The sequence below is a fragment of the Pipistrellus kuhlii genome, unplaced genomic scaffold, assembly GCF_014108245.1.
Source record: "Pipistrellus kuhlii isolate mPipKuh1 unplaced genomic scaffold, mPipKuh1.p scaffold_m20_p_2, whole genome shotgun sequence".
Classification (NCBI taxonomy): domain Eukaryota; kingdom Metazoa; phylum Chordata; class Mammalia; order Chiroptera; family Vespertilionidae; genus Pipistrellus; species Pipistrellus kuhlii.
The window spans coordinates 26,080,907-26,103,808 of record NW_023425515.1 but is presented as its reverse complement, the minus strand read 5'-3'; the positions used below and the strand labels follow the sequence as shown (position 1 = coordinate 26,103,808).

Below are 22,902 nucleotides of genomic sequence, written 5' to 3'. Positions count from 1 at the left end.
GAAGGGAGACGGAAAGAGAGAGGAACATTGATGTGAGATACACACATCAAGTAGTTTCCTCCATGTCCTGGCTGGGTACATGCCCTTTACCAGAATTGAATCCGAGATCCTTCAATTGGAGGACGGACAATCTAACCACTGAGCAATATTGGCTAGGACCACCTGCTCATTTTAACAAATGTCCTGAAGTAGTGCAAATGCTAATGTTTGGGATGGGTTGTGGAACTATACAGGTAGTGTCGGTTTGTATTCTGTACATCTGCATGGTGCAAATCTGGAGTTTTGATTTTCATAGGAGCCTCTCTCCCCACACTGGGAGCAGGGCAGATGGCAAGCTGCCTTGCTGCTTCTCAGGGCATATGGGTAGAGTTTCCTTTTCACCTATTGAGCAGACCTTTTGAGGATTTTGGCTCAAAATAGGGGTTTTACTTCCAGCTTTCCCTGAAATAGGCTCAAAATTAGGTTGTTGTTTTTTTTTTTACCTCTTTTGGCCATTGTCCCCTGAGACTACATTGGCGATAGCTGGGACTTTAGGTCTTTGAGTTTATTCTTTTCTGGCACCTAGAAATCCTCCCCTCCCCCCTTTTTAAAAATCTTTTATGGAGGATATATTTATTGATTTTACAGAGGAAAGGAGGGAGGGAGAGAGAGACTGAGAAACAGAAACATGGATTGGTTGCCTCCTGTTTGTGCCTCAATCAGGGATGAATGTGCAAACTTTTGGTGTATGGAGACAACACTCCAACCAAGCCACCTGTCCAGAGCTCCCCTTTTGAAATTCAGCTGTACTAATTTCTCATGCTGATTTAGCATCTTAGTGAATTATTTGGGCACATGTATATAAGAGTCCAGTCTGCCTTATTGCTTGAATCAAAAGTCTAATAAATGCTTTCTTAATTTCTTACTTCTTAATTTTATTTTCTACAAAAAGGATTTGAAGTCAGATTACATTACTCTCATTAAAAATATTATTTAGCCCTTGCTGGGTGGTTCAGTTCGTTGGAGCATCATCCTGTATATCAAAAGGTTGCAGGTTGATTACCAGGCAGGGTGTGTATAGGAGGCAAATGATATCTCTCTCTCTCTCTCTCTCTCTCTCTCCCTCCCTCCCTTCCTCTCTCTTCACCCCACACTCCTCCTTCCTCTTTTTCTAGATTCAATAATAATAGTAAAAACATACCCTTGGGTGAGGATTAAAAAAAAAAAAAAATATATATATATATATATATATATATATATATATATATATACATTATTTATCTTTTAAATAGATGATACATGAATGTTGTATGAAGTTGGAAAGATAAAAAAGGATATAAAGGTCTCCCTTTGCCCTGTTCCATACTTCATGCATTTTGCCTTCACAGGTACACTAGATACTAGTCTCTTACATATCCTAGAGATATACTGTGCGCTAGTTTTTGTTGTTGTTTTTTAATATATTTTTATTTATTTATGGAGGGAGAGCAAGGGAGAGGGAGATAGAAACATCAATGAGAGAGAAATGTTGATCAGCTGCCTCCTGAATGCCCCCTGCTGGGGATGGAGCTCGTACCTGGGTATGTATCCTGACCAGAATTGAACCAGCAACCTCTTTGTGCATGGATCAATGCTCAACCACTGAGCAACACTTGAGGGACACTTTAAAGTATTGTGTATAATTTAATTTTGTAACCAGTGTTCAGGATTTTTTTTTATCTGCTTAACAAATAGCAATTGTATTGTAGTTTTTTCTTTCCTGGGAGCTTTTGAGAGAGAATGCTAACCCTAATTATATGTTACATGTATGTTTTTATGTATATGAATGGATTATTTGTGTTTTAATTTTTGTTCACTTCAAAAATCCCTCAGAATCTGACAAAATAGTGTACATTGTTGGTTTGAATGTTTTAAGTTATGTGGACTATTAAAATAATGGGACATTAACCTTACTTTTTGGGAGGTAGTAAAAAATGATATTTTAAAATACTGGAATTGAAACACATGGAGGATAGCTTTCAAAATTGTTCTAATTGCTAACCAGTAAATGCTATTGTTTGCATAAGTGCAGAAAATTGCCCAAAGAAGTGAGGGGTCTGTCAAAGTTGAAGTCCTCCTTTTTAGGTTCCTTAGCCACTGTATATACTATTGATTGCCCAAGTCAGCGTGGTGAAATTCAGTGTCATGGAAGCCTATGATCTAATATGTTTTCTTCCTTAGATCAACCTCTCCACTTCTCCTACACCTGCACAGTTAATAAGCCGTTCCCAGGCTTCCAGTTCTACCAGCGGCAGTATTACCCAACAGACTATGTTACTAGGGAGTACCTCCCCTACCCTAACTGCAAGCCAAGCTCAAATGTATCTCCGAGCTCAAATGGTAAGATGTGAGCTACCAAATTTTTTTTAGCATTTAAGGACTTGAGAGAGATCAAAATATTTCTTGATTTGATGCAATAAGGACATTTTAAATATTTAAGATATGTTTAACAAATTTTTATGTGCGTGTGCTCAGCTCTTATACATTTATGTCATGAAAAATTCTTTTAATTGGTAGGCCTTCTTGGTGTTTCAAATAGTAACATGCGAAGCTGACAAATCTGTAACAGAGAAATGATTATTTTTTTAATATCAGATTTCATTGATTTCAAACCTTTCACATTTTAACATCTGAAACTGAGATGCATTTTATAATTGATAGCATCGTACATTTATACCGTATTTTTCGGACCATAAGACGCTCCGGACCATAAGACGCACCAGTTTTTAGAGAAGGGAAATGAAGAAAAAAAGATTCTGAAACAAATAGTGTCCTAAAATATTTTATGTGCATTAAAACCCAACATCACAGTCATAAACACATGTAATCAACCCTGTAAAGTAAACAGCAGCATTTAGAACCATTTTAGAGCCAGGCAAGCACACAGAGACCACACAGAGCTGGGCAAGTAAAAAAACTTTTTTTTAAAAGTATATGTGTAGGCTATATTTGGACCATAAGACGCAGGGACTTTTTCCCCCCACTTCTGGGGGGGAAAAAGTGCGTCTTATGGTCCGAAAAATACGGTAATTGTACCTATAGTGATACATAAAATCATTGTATATCATTGACATCTTAGATTTGAAGAAGATTTAATGAAAATGTTAAAAATGTTATAAACTTGGTTGTTAACTATAAGTTAGAATTTATATTGTGACATCTTCTGAAATCAGGATTGAAGTTTTGGTAATTTACCAAATGATTCTGAGCTTTGGTTATTCCCATCTCCAATTTTGCAAGGTAATCTGTGTTCTTAAGCTCACTCTGATCTTTTATTAATAACAGGAAGGTTAATTTGGCTATTCTGACTTCTTGATTTAACTGTTGAGCTTCTTTAAGAAATGCAGAAATTGGCTGACATTTATTTTATTTGATGTCTTTGTATGTAGTTAAATAAAAACTTTGGCCCTAGCATATATTTATTTACTTTCCTTTTTTTGTCCAGGGAACTGAATATATATCTGGATTCCCAGGTCTGCACTAAAATTGCAAAGAAAGTTCCCCATCATATTTCTAATAGGAAACAATGATATGACCCATCTACAGATTGTTCAGTAGGCATTGCCATTTTCCCGCCATGAGCTCTTATTTAATTAATAATATGCTTCAGAATTAAGCTGCATGAACCATTTGAAATGGTTGTAATTTGACTGTTTTTGACCCCTTGGAAGTTTCACATGGTTCAAGTTAAATAGAACATCATCTCTTTAGGTTTAGTGCTTTCAGTTGTTTGTCCTGGAAATTAACTTCTTGTGAATGTTATGTTTTTTTGATTAATTCACTTAAATTTACCAATAATATACTATAAAGAACTGAAATATAACAGATTCCTTAATTGATAATTTTAATTTAAACAGGAATGGTTTTTGAGGAACTGAATAACTCGATGCAAATTTGAAATAGAGTATTTTACACATTCGTGGAAATAGCTGTTATAATTTATTAAGTTGGATTGAATAATCTCTGAATGTATTGTATTACTTTTTTAAATTAATAGCATTCTGTTTCAGTATTGAAAAAAACATTTGAAAAGAGATGGTGATTATTAGTAAATAAATCAAGTATGTCTTTTCTTCATTATTTTTTATGTAAAGCTGTTTTTGCAAACTGTTACTGAATTTTGACATGTTCTAGTATTTACATTTAGAATGAGTTTTTCTTTACAGATTTTTTTTTAAATCAAGAGCAACCTAGATTTGTACTATAGATCCTATATAGCTGAGTGAAATATTATAGTGTATTATATAGCATAGTTAGCTTTTATAGTCAAGAGGATTGAAAAGACTTTTGGGGGTTTCTTTATGTCTTTCTTTAATTTGCATTCAAGAGTAGTGACTATGGTTGTTTATTGTAATCTAAGTTTTTGGGATCCTACCATTGTAGTTTTTAGTTGGGAGAAATTTAAGTATAATAGCTTATTCAGGGCAAAATTTGGTATGAGGATTTCATATTACCAAATTACATATTCCTTTTTGAACACTGATTTATTTTTCTACTCACCAGAATCATGAACTGTTTCAAAAATGTTTATGATTTTTTTTTTAGTTCTCTATATCAGAAACTTCTCTTTGTCACGTAAAACCTTTTTTTGCTTAAGAAGAAATCCTAAATTGCATTGTCTTTCTGTCATGAATTTCAGTCTCCCTTGCCTGCTATACATTGTGTGTGAGACATGTTCTTTTTGTCTTAGAGTATTTTTTTGTTTTGGTTTTTCTGTCTGTACAGCTGATTTTCACACCCGCTACCACTGTGGCTGCTGTACAGTCTGACATTCCTGTTGTCTCGTCGTCATCGTCATCTTCCTGTCAGTCTGCAGCTACTCAGGTGAGCTTGTCTAGCTTCATAACGTGGTACTTGAGGTCTGGATCTTCAGTTAAAGATAAACATACCTTGTAGTTTAAGTTACTGATTATTTTAGTGCTCTTTGTCATACATTTCAGATTGAAATTTAATATAACACTATAAGAACTTCAAGAAAGTTGTTTTTTCTTCTATAGAAATTATAATACCATTAAATATGGATATTTAGGTTATTTGACATAAATGAAAATAAGTTTTCGATATGACATTGTGTTTAGTTCTATTGTATAGTAGATTTATTTTTTGTTATGTGAGTTGCATTCTTTTGTGTAGATTTCTTTGCAAGCAGCTATATAATAACTAAGTCAAGATGGATTTTAATATTAAAAATGAATTAAATTGGGTACATTTTAAATTAAAAAAATGGAATAGAATATTACTTTGTTTAGTACTATGGAAAAAGTGAGCCTTCACTTTTTCTCATGTAAATTACAAAAATAAATATTAGAATATAGACCTAAAGGTAACAGCTGAAAGTATAAAACCTGTAGATGATGATACAGGAAATATCTTAATAACTAGGGTGGAGAAAGCTTTCTTCAGTCACAAAAAGCACTAATCATAAAAGAAAATAGAGTTTATCAAAATTAAAAATTGTTCTCAAAAAACATTGTTACAAAAGTGAAGAAGCAAGTCACAGACTAAGGGAAAATGTTCACAATACATATATCTGACAAAGGACTTGTATTCAGAAAATGCAAAGTATGTTTTCAAGTAGTAATAATATGAGCAGTTCAGCCAAAACCGGTTTGGCTCAGTGGATAAAGCATCGGCCTGCGGACTGAAGGGTCCCAGGTTCGATTCTGGTCAAGGGCATGTACCTTGGTTGCGGGCACATCCCCAGTGGGTGGTGTGCAGGAGGTAGCTGACTGATGTTTCTCTCCCATCGATGTTTCTAGCTCTCTATCCCCTCTCCCTTCCTCTCTGTAAAAAATCAAGAAAATATATTTTTTAAAAAAATATGAGCAGTTCAATTAAAATTGGGGGAAAGATTTGAACACTTCACAAAAGGTTGACAAGCACGTGAAAAAAAATGCTCAACATCATTAATCATTATAGAAATGCAAATCACAATCACATTCGCTAGAATGGCTGAAATGAAGGAGACTGATTCTGGAGAATGTAGAGCAGCTATATTGTCAAAACATTGCTGGTGATAATCTAAAGTGGTATAACCACTTTGGAAAACAGTTTGTCATTTCATTATAAAGTTAAACATATGCTTACCATGTGACCCAGCAATTGTACTTCTAGATGTTTACTGTGAGAGATTTGAAAACATATCTCCACAGAAAGATATGTAAACAAATGTTCATAGCAGCTCTATTCAGCCCCAAACTGGAAATAACCAATGTTCTTTAACTGGTGAATGTATAAACAAATTGTGGAATATTACTTGGAAATTTAAAATTATGAAAACAAAAAACAATGCACTTCAGATACATTATCATTTGCCCGGCTGGCCAGTGTGGCTCCATGGTTAAGCGTGAACCTGTGAACCAGGAGGTCACAGTTCAATTCTCAGGGCACGTGCCCAGGTTGTGGGCACAATTCCCAGTAGGAAGTATGCAGGAGGCAGCTGATCCATGATTCTCTCTCATCATTAATGTCTCTCTCTCTCTTTCTCTCTCTCTCCTTTCCTTTCTCTGAAATCAATAAAAAAACATTGAAAAAGTAATATTATATTCACAAAAGAGGCCAGACTCTACAGTGTCCATACTTTGATTAATTTATATGAAATTCCAGAACAGGCAAAACTAATCTATAGTGAAAGAAATTGGATTGGTGGTACAAGGGGCAGAAGGTAGGGGAGATTGATGTGGAAGGGGCATGAGAGAAATTTCTGGGTGATGGGAATGTTCTATATCTTGATTGGAGTGGTGGTGATATGTCGTATACATATGTCAAAATTCACTGAATTGGTTCATTCATTTTGTTGAATGTAAGTTACCCCTCAGTAAAGTTGGTAAAAATGTAAATTTTAAATTAAAACAATTGAGTAAAATATTACTTTTTCCATAGAAACTAGTATATCTTAGGATCATTCTTGCCTTATTACTTTTAATTTAATAGTTTCAGTATTCTGGTAAAAAGCAAAAAATAAGATAGTAATAATATTCTTTGTTACTTTTCATAGATCTCTTTACATTATATTTTATTTAATAATAAGAGCCAGTTTTAATATATTAATATATAAAGATGCTGACCAATTAAATTTAAGTTTTTCTTAACAGCTGTGTGATCCTCCACAATTCCTGAACTTTGTTGGACTTTAGTTTCCATGTTTACAAAATGAGGCCTTTGTTTTTGTTAACTTTAAGATTTTTTTCAGCTCTAAACTTTTTTTTATAAATGTCTTTTCATGAGATAGATTTGTTGAAGTAATGATTTTGCTGTTTGGTTTTTAAATATATTTTTATTGATTTCAGAGAGGAAGGAAGAAGGAGAGAGGTAGAAATATCAGTGATGAGAGAGAATCATTAATCAGCTGCCTCCTACACGCCCCCCTACTGGGGATTGAACCAGCAACCTGGGGCATGTGTCCTAACCAAGAATCAAACTGTGACCTCCTGGTTCATAGGTTGAGGCTCAACCACATAGCCACACTAGCTTGGCTGTTTTTTATTTTTTTAAAACTTTTTATTTATAAAAAAACCTAATAGAGCTAGAGCATTATCAACTTCCAGAATATTTTCTGTTTTATTTATATTTTGTTCCAACTGAAATTTTAATTGACTTATAAGATGTACACAATAAAACAAGATAAAATAAATGTAAAGCCTGCCAGGAAAAAGGAAAGTGGCACGGAGGTAGGAGTAAGGAGGCTATTCAGGTTATATGCATGGACTCAATTTCAACTCCCACTTCAGTTACTTAATAGTTGTGTGGCTTTAGACAAGTTACCAAACATCTCTAATAGTCATACATACTTCCAGGGTGGGTTGAAGAATGAGTAATATGTACATTTAGTGTCTAGAACATTATGGGCACTTGTTAGTACCTTTTTTTGCAAGTGGGGGAACAGGAAGACCTGGGTTCAAATTCTGACTTCAGCAACAGTTGCCAGCTTTGTCACTTGCTAGTTGATTGATTTTGGACAAGGTCTTAGTATAGCACAGTGTATGTTTGGACTTTGACGCTAGATTCTCTGGGTTCAAATGCTCTACCATTTATTGGATATCCTTAATTTCTTGCTTCAGCTCCAACAATATAAAATAAAATAAATACTTACAAAGTAATTATACTGCTTATTTTATAGTTTTGTAGTGAGGATTAAATATGTTAATAAGTGAAAAACAGAACAATGTTTCATACATAGTTAGCACTTACTAAACAGCTTTTATTATTACCTTTTCAAGGTCTCAGTTTCTTCATTGTAAACTAGAAATGATAGCTCAGAGTTGTTATAAAAATACATGAGACAATAATTATAAAGTACTTAGTATTCTGCCTGGCATGTTAGATATCACATGCCACTAATTACTATTTTCGTTACATATTGTCTAAAGACGAGTCACAAATTTGGTACTTAGCTTTGAAGTGAAAAGAGAAACACAACCTTCTAAAAAATTTACAGTTTCCAAGGTAAATAAATGAGTTAGGAAAATATTACTAACATGCTCTAAAGCACAATCTGTCTTGTGTGTTCTCATAGAGAAAACATATTACAGTGTCTTTAATGGTATAATGAACATAGTAATTTACAGAAGTGGCTTCAGCTTGATGTGACACAGGTATGAGGCTTTGTGATAATATGACTTAATTAAAAGGTAGACTTTGAGGAGCCTTTAGAAATTTCTCTGCAAATGTTTTTCTCTTCTGTGCTTTTGAAATGTCAGTGAGGGAGTGGTAAGTGATGCTAATACTTTGAGTATTTCAGTGGTAACTTTTCTCAAGTTCAGGGTTCTTAGTTTTGAAAAATTTGTGCTTCACTTTGTTAATTTAAAGCTTATATTTTCACTTTTTAAAATAATTAGTGTGTAATTGAGAACTACCAAATTTGAAGTTTTATTTTAGTACTCTTTTTAAGTGATAGAAGTCAGCATAGTTCATTTTTCCTTATTATTAAAATTTATTTATAGAATACTAAGGGGGGAAAAAGAAATTCAGAGTATTTTACTCTTATTTACCATTTTAAATGTTCTATCCCTTCTCCCCACTATTTTTTTCAGAAAATTTTTTTCAGGAAGGTGTCATAGAACTAAAAATATGTTTGTAGAAAAGTAAGAAATCTTGCTTACCATGGCTATCTGGGGAATGCTGTGAGAATTGAGAAAAAAACTGTCTTTTGGATTTAAAATCTAGAAACCCAGCTCTGTAGCCGCCATTGAGATATTAACTCTTAGTTTTCTCATCTGCAAGGAAGGGATGCTGCTGTAATTCACAGAATATTTCTTAGATTCAAATAGAACAATTGGTGTGAGAGTATTTGGTAATCCACTATAAAAATCTAAGGTGTGAAATTAGCAAAAATACTTCACAGGAAATTTAGAATTTTTCAAAAGTCAGAAAAGTTTCCATAATTTGATCATAGTTTTTGTTTAGATAAAATAAAAGTTGGACTTCAGACTACACTGATATTCTTTATTTAGAAAGGGTGTGTTTTCTGCAAAAGTGAAGCTCTGTCAAGGAAATCTGAATATGTGATCTTCCTATTAGTAGCTAATTTAACTTTGTAATATAATTTAAAAGTATAGTTTAACATTTGAAATGTAATATTTAAGCCAAAATGACCACAGATAGGTATAGCAATAGTCTAAAATTTATCTATTTATATAAATAGTATATAAATAATAAAGAGGGAATATGCTAATTGACTGCCATGCCCTCAAAGATGGCGGTGCCCACAGCCACAAGATGGTGGCGCCTAGTCCACTCACCCCCACCAGGCATGCGTCAAGGCCAGGCCTGCCTTCGGAGTCCCCAGTCTCCTCAGCCCCCCAGCCGCCCAGAGCTGGCTGAGGCGTAGGCAAGCCTCAGATGGCGCCTGCCCAGCTGCCCAGGGCTGCCTGAGGCTCAGGAAACCAGGGCTGGCCGAGGCTCGTGCTGCCGTCAGTGGCAGCAGCAGAGGTGTGATGGGGCGTTGCCTTTCCCTGATTGCCAGGTCGCCTCCTGCACCTGAAGGCTCCCGGACTGTGAGAGGGGCCAGGCAGGGCTAAGGGACCCCCCTTTCCAGTGCATGAATTTTCATGCACTGGGTCTCTAGTAATATATAATATATAAAATGCACATTTTATTTTTTGCATTGAATTTCAGTATTCCAGAAAACAAAAGTTAGAAGAAAAGAGTGTATTATTTTATAGAAATGGACTGCATCAGGTTTTAGGGTTCATTGAGTCAAATCTTCATTTACATTGTAAATATATATACTTTTCATTTGAAGGAAATTTTTTCAAATTTTCAAATTTTTAAAATAAATATCACTAGATATTTGTTGAGATTTTTTTTAAAAGTAAAATATGAACAGGTTTTAATGTTAGCCTAAGAAAACCATGAATAGACTAAAAGGAAAAAAAATATAATATATATGAAATATATATGTGTAATATATATTTCAGAATCAGATAGAGAAAAATACCTCTGACTTGTGGAGCTTCTGTCGTTTGCAATACAGAACTGTGGGAGTACAAACATGAATGTCAGAGATGGGAGCCTGCCAATCAGAGCCTCCATATTTCACAGACACAGACATGAGTAATTCTAAAATAAGCTAGACATTAGGCAGTGCTGTAGGCCAATATGACCCAAATTCCATGAGAAAAGCATTAGATAGGAAAGGAGAAATTATTTCTAATCAGGGGATTTAGGGAGGATTCTTTGGGATTTTTACTGGGCCTTGAAGAAGCGTTGAGGAAGAATGGCATTTGAGGTAAGAGGAGCTTGAGCAAGGATGGTAAATGAGCAAGGTAGTTTGGGAAAGGGCAAATAGAACAGTATGGCTAGAATATGAGAATGATGGACTGGAATAGTGGAGAATGTGGCTTGAAGTGATTTGGGCCTTGACTTTGAGAAACCTGGATTTTAGCACATTTTATTTTTTGCATTACATTTTAATAATAAAGTAGTTTTAGTCCACTTATATTGCTGTGAAATATTTGACAAAAATCAGAGAAGATATAGTCTCACTTAGAAGATTATTTCAATAGCTTAGAATAGAACTGATGGAAACCTCAACTGCCCCAAAACATTTTTTTAGCACTTGCTATTGGCTTATCACTGCATTTGGCACCTGGATCTAAGATAATGTATAGCCTTTGAGCATCAGTTAATAATATAGTTGTAGAGACTGAACACACATGAAACAGGAATATTTATGAAACGCAATATATCATTTGCTTTGTCACTTTATAATCTCTTTACTTCAGTTTCCTTTCCAGAGCTAGTGCTAGCATAAATGTATTTGGTGCATTCATTCCAGATAAACAAAAACTTGGGCAGCTATTGGAGAGGCATATTCTGCCTGGCTATTTAGAAATGTTATAAACTTCATGTGACTGTAATTGGATTATCCTTGCCAGCATGCAGACTGGCAGTATGTTTCGAATAACACTGGGTATAGATAAGAGCTGTCACAGAAACCATTTCAAGGCCATACACAATCTTTTCAATTCATGAAATCTGGTTCTCAAAGGCAATTGAGTGTTCCATACAATAGCAACAGCATATAACAAACATCTTTAAAAAGGAGTTAGTGGGAAATGATTTTCATAATGACCATAGTGGGGTAGATAATTTGATGAATTCATTTTCTTACTAGTACAAGATTAGCATTCCCTTATAATCTCAGTTGAGCTGATAACTTTTTTGTTATCTTTCTTATACTTATTAAGACCGAAGTATTGTATCCACACTCTCTAATTATGTAAGTTTATGAGATACTTGTAACCTTAAAATGTCAGTCCTGGCATGGTACAGGTCTGAGATTGAAGGAATTGCTCATTGTTCCCTGCACACCTTGGGCTCCCCACCTCTGCATCTTTGCTCAAGTATTCCCTTTTACTTGGAATGACCTTTCTCAAAAATGCAGTATGTTGCAGAGTAATTTACTCTTAGTTCAAAATTTATATATATATATATATATATATATATATATATATATATATTCAATTTTTATCGAATTCTTAATGATTCTTTCCCTTAATGTCTTTTTAAAAAATTCACTTAATACTTAGGATTTGATTACTTAGAATAATAACTCCCCTTTCTTACAGGATTAATCAGTAGTTTTAAGTGCTTGGAGCTTTATGAAAAGCATAATATAAATATATTGTCATTATTGCTATAATGTAACGATTACCACATGAATTAATACTATCTGTTTCATCCATATTTTTTGTTATGTGGTTCTTTAGGTTCAGAATTTAACATTACGCAGCCAGAAGTTGGGTGTGTTATCTAGCTCACAGAATGGTCCACCGAAAAGCACTGGCCAAACTCAGTCATTGACAATTTGTCATAACAAAACAACAGTAACCAGTTCTAAAATCAGCCAACGAGATCCTTCTCCAGAAAGTGTTAGAAAAGGAGAAAGTCCAAGTCTGGAATCACGAAGCACAGCTGTCACCCGGACGTCAAGTATTCACCAGTTAATAGCACCAGGTGGGATAAAACTTTTGTTGAAAATAGTTGCATTTTCTTAGCAGGCAGAGAAAAACAAAAGATGTCCATTACTTGAATAAAAATGATAATTTTGAAGCATTTTATAATGTGAATTTCATAAGTAAAAAGAAAAACACATTTCAATATTGTAGCTTGAAAAAAGAGAAATCCAAAGAGCCCAGTAGCTAAAACAAATTATAATAATAAAATGGATTTTGGGGAGTGAGTTGACATTTGATTAACATCTTCATTATGTGCTAGTTTCCTACTATAAAATAAAACCTTTTAGCTTTAGAAACAAAATTTGTGTGTAGTTCATTTAATATGCTTTAGTGAAACAAAATTAAAAGCCTTTAAAAAAAAGTATTATTTTTGTTTAAAATTGTCATTAGTGGGAGGAATTTATCACTTTCCAAAAATAAGATTATACACAATTATTTTCTTTACCACGTTGCTTTTTTCCATCTTGGTTTTCATCTTTAAGAGGAAGATGTCAGGGAGTCAACTAAGTTATTTTCATTCTCATCAAACTTTTAATCTCATGTACACTCCTGCTATCTACAGATAATGTTGCTTTATGGTTCTCATGCTGAAAATGTTGGGGCCATCTCGAGTGAGTTTTCTTACCATCTCTTCTACTCATCTCAGAATTTGTCAATTTTGAGCTTTCTTCACTTCTAATTAGATAAGGAATTATCTGCTTTCCTTTTTAAGTTAGCACTATTTGCGTCATTGATTGCATCGTTTTTACCTTCTGTCATAGTTATTATTGCATCTTTTGCCTTTCTCATGTTGGATATTTTTCCTTTACTTCTCCAGCATACTTAGGTTTCCCTAACCTTAATATATATGCATATGTTTTTATACCAGTATAATTATTATTTATTGAAAATGTGTATGTGTGTGTGTGTGAGAGAGAGAGAGAGAGAGAAACAGAGAGAGATACCTACTGGGTTAGACACCTACATATGTTTTATTTTTTAAAAAATTCTTTTATCCAACCTCATCAGGCAAGCAACTTCTTTCTAATCTTTTATAACTGCGTTGCTTTCTAAAGATTTATTTTACACTACTGAAGTCTGCATATACTCCATCTAAACCAATTTCTCTTTATAAGTTTCCTCTGTGTCATGTTCTTTAAATCACCTAATCTCAAACTGTTAGAATTATTTGATTCATTTTGTTAGAAATCTCTCATTACTTTGAATTTGTATAGCATTGTTATGCCTTTTTTATGGCACTTTTTCTTTTATAATAGGTGGTAAGCCCTTTGAAGGTAGGATAATAATATTGAGCATTTGTGTATCAGGCACTTTGCATTTATTGTTTCTTTTAATCCTTTTTGCAGATTGACCTTTTTATCCTTTTATCTTATACTAGAGGCCCAGTGCACAAAATTCGTGCATGGGGGGGTGCCCCTCAGCCTGGCATGCATCCCTCTCACAATCCAGGACCACTGGCTCCTAACCCCTCACCTGCCTGCCTGCCTGATTGCCCCTAACTACTCTGTCTGCCGGTCTTATTGCCCCTAACTGCTCCCCTGCTGGCTTGATCTCTCCTAACCACCTCTGCCTTGGTCCTGCACCTGCAACCCAGGATTCCCTCCTCCAGCCTGTTGCAAACACCCGGGACTCAGGCTTCCCTCCCTCTGGCCGGCCACAGGCACCAGGTCCTAGGCCGGCTTTGCTTGGGCTGGCTGCAGCTGCAGGGGACGGTGTGCAGGTGACTTTGCTTGGGCTACAGGAACTGGTACCCGGGACCGAGGGACAGGCAGCGGGCAGCTTCTCCATCTCCCAGGCCCCAGCCAGACTCAGGCACTGGCCCCCAAACTGCGGGCGGGCGGGTTCTCCGTTTCTCCTGGGACCACGGGACAGGTGGCTTTTCCAGCTGGCTGGGGCCCGGGACCACAGGGCAGGCAGCTGCTTCGTCTACCCGGCCACAGCCGGCCACAGGCAGCTTCACCCAGCTGGCTTTGTCAGGAAGGACGTCCGGATGGTTGTCCGGAAGGTCTCCCAGTCTAATTAGCATGCTGTTCTTTTATTAGTAAAATTGTCCAGAGATTCTCAGCTTCAAACCAGCCTATCTGGCCAGTGTTGATAAAAGTCAGTGAGGAGCAGCAGTGACCCACTGTACTTGGAATGACTGCTTAGGACAATTTCTAGTAATTCCCACAGTTTTGATAGATTATACTGGAAGGTAGGATAATTCCCTCCCAGAGAGACTGTTACCTTCAGAGAAAGCTAAGAACTTTTTCAGGGTTAGTTCAAGCAGGGAGTTCTACTTTTAGATTTTCCGTCTCCCTGAACTCCCAGTACCTGTTTCTTTGTTACACTTATTCTTCCCCCTTTCACTGGTAGTGCAATAATATCCTTGTAGTTGTCTTCCTCTGATGGCCAATATTTTAAGTTGGTGTGGAGGATACCGGTAAGCAAAAACCGTCAGAGTCTCAGGAGAATTGCAATTCCAAATTCAAATGCTATGTGTATTTACCTAGTATTCTATGATGGTGTCGATTAGAAACAAAACCAAATGGAACATCCTAACGCATATAAACTTTTGTAGCTACCAAATTATAAGTTTGTTAAAATTTATTCAAGCCTTACACTGTGGTTATTCAAAGCAATTTATATTTTCTGATGAAAGCAGTATTTTCCAGCTTTTTAGTTTTCCTACTCTGCTGGTGGGAAGTTAGTCTGAAGCTAAGCTTTATTTTGGGAGATTCTTGGATAGGTAATTTATCCTTTTTCCTCAATTAGTAAAATGTTTGTTCCTACAGGTAACTTACAAATGCTAAAAGAATCTGTGTTCCAGTGTAGTATAGTTTTATAACTATTATAATGGACAAGGTTATTGCTTCCTTGTATGTATTTTTAGGGTGCTAAATTTGTTTTGTTTTTTTCATTTCTTCTTGAAGGGGGAGTTGCCACTTGATAGTTAATAATTCTATTTTTATTATATAAAATAAGGCAAATGTCTGGAAATTAACCTTAATATTAGAGCTCAAGTGTTTTTAGAACTTTTATGAAATTAGTCTATTGGAAAAATATATATTCCCCTTTTTTGTTTATTTGTTTAAAATATTACCTATGGTATTATATATGTCTTCTTTTGCCCCCATTGACATCCCCCCATATACCTTTTTTTGCAGACATTAATTCAGCGTGTAATGAAAAGCCTGTGTTAGTCTGTTCAGGCTGCCATGAGAGAAAAAAATACCATTGACAGAGTGTTTTAAAGGCTGGAGTGTTCTAGAGGCTGGAAAGCCCAAGATCAAGATCTGATAGTGTTTAGTTTTTGGTGAGAGTCTTCCTGGCTTGCAGATGGCTGCCTTCTGGCTGCGTTCTCATATGGCCTTTCATCTGAGCGCTAGTAGGGAGGATAGTGAGTCCTCTGAGGTCTTTTCTTACAAGGCCACTAATGGTCTTAGGTCAGGGTCCCACCTTTCTGACCTCATTTAATCTTAATTACTTCATTAGTGGCCCCATCACCAAATTGTCATGTTAGGGTTAGGGCTTTAACACATGAGTTTTGTGGGACACAAACATTCAGTCCATAACAGGAACCCAGACTTAGTTAGAAATACGAGTCCTTGGTGATTTCAGGCAAGTCACTTAGTGCTCAGAGTTTCATCACCTGTAACATATTGGATTAGTGTAGTACCCTATCTATCTCATGGGATTGTTGTAACTATTTGGCGGGGGTGGGGGTGGGGTTTCATAATTATTGAATAAAATAATGTATTTAGTAATTTACAGTAATATATTATTTATAATAATTAGAGTTCTACATAAATGAGAGATGATACCAGTCATAAATTCTCTAAGTATAATGCCACCCTGACAATAAAGTATTTGTTAAATCTAGAAAAAAACAAGCATTATATGATTTTCCAGAGCACTAGTGCTTTTCTTGCGCAGAAGTACTATTTCAGATATCCTCATAATTATTCTGTAATAGATGTGCTTGTCAGTTGACTTACAGGCAACATAATAAATTCACTTTGATTTCTGATCACAGAAAAATTTAACCTAGGTGAAAGGATAGACTTAATCTGTTGAATTATCAACTCTAGAATGTAAAAAAAAAAAATTATTTCTATAGCACAGAAGGAATTTTTATTTCTGTGAACATAATATCCATTATTCTTAAAGAATATGCTAAATTTTAATTATAATTTAAAATTGAATTAAAATGGGCCTTTGCTGTTATACTTGTAAACACTTTTTTTTTTTTAATCTGTAAAAGGGAATTAATACCTATCTACTTCATAGGCACTTATTTTTAGATCAATGAGCAATGTTTAAGTACCTTGAGCCCCTTGGAAGAAAGACATCCTATAGATTTCCAAAATTTTGCCGAAACTGGTTTGGCTCAGTGGATAGAGCATCGGCCTGTGGACTGAAAGGTCCCAGGTTCGATTCCGGTCAGGGGCGAATACCTTGGTTGCAGGCACATCCCCAGTAGGTGGGTGTGTAGGAGGCAGCTGATTGATGATTCTCTCTCATCGATGTTTCTAACTCTCTATCCTCTCTTCCTCTCTGTAAAATATCAATAAAATATATTTTTTTAAAAATAGATATCCAAAATTTTATTGAATACTCATAGTCTTTATCATTACATTTATAAAATGCTGACAATTTTCAGTTTTAGTTTGAAATACCAGTCTAGTTAGATGAAAATTATTTTGTTAAATGAATTTTGATTTTCATTTAAAAAATTCATGGATATTTGTTGGACTTTCTAAATATCCTTTTGAGATGTTAACCAGATGTTAATTTTCTTAAAGGATCTCAAAAATTTAAAAAACCCACCAAATGCAGAAATGTTTAAAAAGAAAAATTGTTGGAAGTTTTTATAAGGCCTTTGTCACAAATGTGGCTGAGTATAAAAATAGATGCAAGGTGGTTCTTTATCTTCACATTCTGAAATTAAGAAAAAAATTTTGCCCTATCTTTAGCTCTGTTTTAATTTTTACATGATATTAATATTAAGCCCCCTTTTCAGTTTATCTTCTAGTGAACCCAGTTTCTTTTTTTTACACTTATTTTCAATTACAGTTAGCATACAGTATTTTATTAGTTTCAGCCTTGAAATATAATGATTATATGTTTATATATATAGTGAACCCAGTTTCCATTTTTATTTAGATAGAGTGGATTTCACCAGCAGCTCCCTCTTTGTAAACATAAACACCAGTATGCAAAAGAGGCCAAATGATGGGGATACTTGGTTTTGTTAATTCTTTATCTGTATTGTCGCTGTTTTGAGTGGCTCCTCTGTGGAGAAAACTGGTACTATTTTTTATAGATTACTGTAGGGTGTGTGTGTGTGTGTGTGTGTGTGTGTTGTTTTGTTTTTTTTGGGAGGGGGGCAGAGAAGTAAAATGAGATCTTTATTTAGACAGTATGATTTTTTTTTATTGCCTCATTTTCTCTGCAAGCAAAACTAGTGCTCTCTTAGATTTGGAAGGGCCCCTGGAATTTGATTTCCTTTACAATGATTATTTGACTGTGCTCTAGGACTTACACATCTGTTTTTGCTTAATTGAATTATCTTTTCCTGCAAAACATTTTCATTTCCTTGGTTAAATAATACCAACTCTTTTATCTTGGCTCAATATGGTAACTTATTTGGGAAGCTTAATAAGTGATTACATTCGTGATTAGTTGGAAGAATATTTAGACACAGATTAGAAAGGATGATACTTTTATGGATTTTAATATTGCATTTTTTTATGATTTGAGGTTATCTTTATATATGTTATTCTTATTCAGTGATACTCCTCTTCTCCCCAAAGAAGGAATTTAAGTGGATAACATTGTTAAAAGTTAACATAGATTTTCTGGGGACCCATACAATTTAATAAGACTATATCATGTATAGATTCAGATTTATAAATTAATTGTATTAGGCAGTTTTATCACAGTGCAGCTTATTTTATGAAATTTATAGTTTCCAAGGAAAAGTTGTTTGTTATTACATTTTGAAGTTACTCTTCTTTGGAAGACTTAGTAGCCTTCTGATATAAAAATTTTCCTTCTTTAAATTTATTTAAAATTTCAATGCTATTTTTAAAATAGATACTAATTGTCATTTTCTCTCTCTCTCTCACAGCTTCATATCCTCCAATTCAGCCTCATCCTCTAATAAAGCATCAACAGATTCCTCTTCATTCACCACCTTCCAAGGTTTCCCATCATCAGCTGATACTACAACAGCAGCAGCAGCAAATGCAGCCAATTACACTCCAAAATCCAACTCAAGATCCACCCCCATCCCAGCACTGTATACCACTCCAAAACCATGGCCTTCCTCCCAGTAATGCCCAGTCACAGCATTGTTCACCAATTCAGAGTCATCCCCCTCCTTTAACAATGTCTCCTAGCCAGTCACAGTCAGCACAGCAGTCAGTGGTGGTGTCTCCTCCACCGCCTCATTCACCAAGTCAGTCTCCTACCATAATTATTCATCCACAAGCACTTATTCAGCCACACCCTCTTATGTCATCCGCTCTCCAGCCGGGGACAAACTTGCAACAGTCCACTGCTAATCAGGTGCAGCCAACAGCGCAACTGAATCTTCCATCCCATCTTCCACTTTCAGCTTCCCCTGTTGTACACATTGGCCCCGTTCAGCAGTCCGCCTTGGTGTCCCCAGGTCAGCAGATTGTGTCTCCAGCATCACACCAGCAATATTCAGCCCTGCAGTCCTCTCCAATCCCAATTGCAACTCCTCCGCAGATGTCAACATCTCCTCCAGCTCAGATTCCACCACTGCCCTTACAGTCTATGCAATCTTTACAAGTGCAGCCTGAAATTCTATCCCAGGGCCAGGTTTTAGTACAGAATGCTTTGGTGTCAGAAGAGGAGCTTCCAGCTGCAGAAGCTTTGGTCCAGTTGCCATTTCAGACTCTTCCTCCTCCACAAACTGTTGCGGTAAACCTACAAGTACAACCACCAGCACCTGTTGATCCACCAGTGGTAAGCCCTTGGAAGCTATTTGACTTTCTTGCTGAACTGAAAGTAAAAACAGTTTTCTCCTACATTGTGTTTATTGCTAGAGCTATATGCCTGTGAGTTTTAAAAGCTGGAATTTTACATCTGTCAATTTCTGACAAACATGCTGTATGGGCAAAAAAAAAAAAAAAAAAAAAGGCAATTTGTTGTATGGTTGCATGCTTGATAATTTGTGATGGTTATTAAAATCCCTTGTTAATTTTATTACTATTTAAACAAATCCATCTGCTATCTTTACAGAGTTGATTTTTTTTCCCCAAGGGAATACATTTGAACCAGTGTCATCTGCACAAAGTTTTTTCTCTTAAGGTGATTATCCTTCATAGATCCCTTCTGTTGGCTTGTATGTTCTTAAACGTATGGCTTATGTAGCTAACCTTTTTGGTTGTATGCATTCTGAAGTCCTGGGCCTGCCTTTAGAAGCTTTTGTTTCAAGATGGAGTATGCTTGTATGATACAATTTTTTTTGTAAAATTATATATTGTAATTAAAATTATAAAAACATTTATTTTAGAAAATAATTTAACTTTACAAAAAAATTAACTGTAGACTATCAGAATTATTAAACTTCTAATTTTTAAATTTCTACTAAGGGAAAATACATAATTAAAATATTTTTCATTTAAAACCCTGGGAAAATCTCAGTGGATGAATTGAATACTGAGGATGAAAAAAAATCCATTGGGGGAATAAAAATTTTGAGTAATTGAGATTGTGGTGAAATTTATCAGACTAAACCTCTAAAAATGGTGCATGCTGTCTAGAAAGGAAAATTGTCTTGAAAGTGTTTTTCTTTAAAAATTTTCTAAAGGATTTTTAAAATTTATAAAATAATTTACAGTAAAAATTGAATAAGGTCTTAAAATCTTTAGGCAGAATGATCAAATTTATAATTAATTTATAATTGAAGAAAACCGTCTTCCCAAAAGGAGGTTTATATCTTTACATAAAGACCTCATTGAAGGGACTTTATCACTAAAAGACCTGTAACCATTTGCCCAGAAAGGAAAGGAGTTTCAAAGTCTGTTCCTTAATGGGAAACATTTTGGTCCTCAGGATGCTAATTTATAGATTTTTAAAATTGTCATTAAGACTGATGTGATAGGCATAAAGAGATTGAATTCCATTTCCTTTTATTAAAAACTAGAGGCCTGGTGCATGAATTTGTGCACTGGTGGGGTCCTCAGCCTAGCCTGCTCCCTCTTGCAATCTGGGACCCCTTGGGGGATGTTGGACTGCCTGGAGAGTATAGTAGTGGGGCCGGGCTCTGCACCACTCCTGCTCATCCCAGCCCCACTGTGCCTGCCACCACTGCTACTTGGTAGCACGCTGCTGTGGAGGCGGGAGAGGCTTGCGCCTCCGCAGCTGTGCTTGAAAGCCGTGAGCCTGGTGTTTGGTGCCCATCAGTCAGCTGAGTGGCACTCTCATTGTGGGAGCACACTGACCACCAGGGGGCAGGAGCTCCTGTCCCCTGGTGGTCAGCGCACATCATAGTCATTCGCTTGTTCGGTTGCTTAGGCTTTTATATATAGATGGAATTGACAGAAACAACAATGGGCATCTAGAAGTAAGTTTACCGTTCAATTATCGTGCCTATATTTTATTTTAATGGAATTTTGGAGCATTTACAATGGATATTGTAACAAAAATACAGGTTTTGAAGTGTGTAGTATCTTCAAAGAAATCAAATTTAATTTAAATTTATATTTTTACTTTCTAGTTTAGTGAATTTGTTTTTAATAAGTAGAAAATAAAATTTTTTATATACTTTACATTTTTCCAATTGTTTTTGTTAGGGTAAACTTTGGATGAATATATTTGGGATAGAAATATGAAAAACAACACTTAAAGCTAAAAATATTATGCTCTTAATTTGTTATTTCCTGATCTCTTAGAAATTTTTTTGTTTTAAATTTATGTTATCTCATTATTTTGAAGGATGTGTGTGTGTCTGTGTAAAAATGTTAACTTTCTCTGCTGTCACTGATATGTTCATGCTACCAATATTACCAATATTTCATACACTTTCCTGTGAGTACCATAGCCTATTTATTAAGTTGCTGTATGTTTCTTTTATTATCTTTGATCAAATATTTTTTCCCCTCAAATATTTCTTCACGAATTACACCTGTCTTTATAATTTCCCAATTGTTTAGAATATTTAAAGGTAAAGAGCTATATTTACTTCTTAAAAGAATTCAAATTTTGAAAGTGTGAATTATCAAAGTAAAGTCAGTATGTTTTTGTTTTTTTTTTTTTTAATATTTTTATTGATTTCATAGAGGAAAAGAGGAGAGATAGAAACATCAGTGATGAGCTGAAACCAGTTTGGCTCAGTGGATAGAGCGTCGGTCTGTGGACTGAAAGGTCCCAGGTTCAATTCCGATCAGGGGCATGTACATTGGTTGCGGGCACATGCTGCAGGAGGCAGCTGGTCGATATTTCTCTCTCATTGACTTTTCTAGCTCTCTGTCCCTCTCCTTTCCTCTCTGGAAAATCAATAAAATATATATTTTTAAAAATCAATAATTCTCTGAGAGAGAATTAATGATGGGCTGGCTGCCTCCTTCACGCCCCACACAGGGAATTGAGCCCGCAACATAGGCATATGCCCTGACTGGGGACCAAACCCTGACCTCCTGGTTCATAGGTTGATGTTCCACCACTGAGCTACCCTTGCCGGTCAAGTCAGTATTTTTTAAAAAGAGATATATTTGTGAAGTTTTTTCATGTAGTGAGAATAGACAATTTAGAGCTAATCAATAGTCCATAGTTTTGCTAGGAAAGGGAGACAGATGGCACTAATGCACTTTATTGAGGTAAGTTTGGCAGGCATTGCTAGTTTTAGAATAGTTATGAGCTAAACAGAAATTATGTGCAGTTTTCTAATGATCTTATCAGCAAAACCTCCATTTCTTTGCTTTATTCAATATTTTAGTTGTTGCCTTTATGTGTTTTTTTATGCTGATGGTGCCAGATGTCTGTGACAGATGTGCTTTTATCTACTAACTTATTTTGCCTTTACATGGGCAATTTGGAAGAATATATATTTAGTCTGACCTATAAGAATGAAAAAGCATTTTATAATATTCTTTAATGGATTATTTTAGAAAACGTTATTTGTGGTATGCCTCTTTTTATTCTTTACAACTCTCACTTTTTAAAAATCAGAGTTCTATACATGATCAAACTTTGATTCCTTAAAAAGTATTGTAGTAGGTGTTTGAAAACTTGTTATAGCATTAATATTAAAGAGAGTTTAGCATTTTTAAAAAAGATAATGAATGACCTTTGAAGGAAAAGTAATAGCTACACAGATAAAATGGAACTGGTAGATAAATCAATACTTGTTTAATTACTTTTGAGTCAACATCCCCACCACTCCACCAAATTAAGGTAATCTCTACTG

General features: G+C 35.2%; 1 protein-coding gene and 1 long non-coding RNA gene across 7 annotated transcripts in view; one reads left to right on the top strand and one right to left on the bottom strand.

Annotated features, from left to right (window-relative positions):
- PHC3 (polyhomeotic homolog 3) overlaps positions 1-22,902 on the top strand; it is a 68,856-nt gene that overhangs the window by 16,118 nt on the left and 29,836 nt on the right. For 5 of the 6 annotated variants that reach the window (XR_004988986.2, XM_036443757.2, XM_036443759.2 and 2 more), the window contains exons 5-9: positions 2,200-2,358; positions 4,744-4,842; positions 12,231-12,477; positions 18,592-19,457; positions 19,755-19,802. Coding sequence is in view for 5 of the 6 variants with exons in the window: in XM_036443757.2 (XP_036299650.1) it covers positions 2,200-2,358; positions 4,744-4,842; positions 12,231-12,477; positions 18,592-19,457; positions 19,755-19,802 (1,419 nt within the window). In the remaining variant the exon portion in view is untranslated. The remainder of the gene's footprint in view (positions 1-2,199; positions 2,359-4,743; positions 4,843-12,230; positions 12,478-18,591; positions 19,458-19,754; positions 19,803-22,902) is intronic. The other variant, XM_036443760.2, reaches the window with a different exon arrangement.
- LOC118722377 lies at positions 4,769-10,500 on the bottom strand. Its single transcript, XR_004988987.2, has 2 exons — positions 10,457-10,500; positions 4,769-4,885 (listed from the first exon to the last, which is right to left on the bottom strand). It is a non-coding gene; the product is annotated as an uncharacterized LOC118722377 (long non-coding RNA).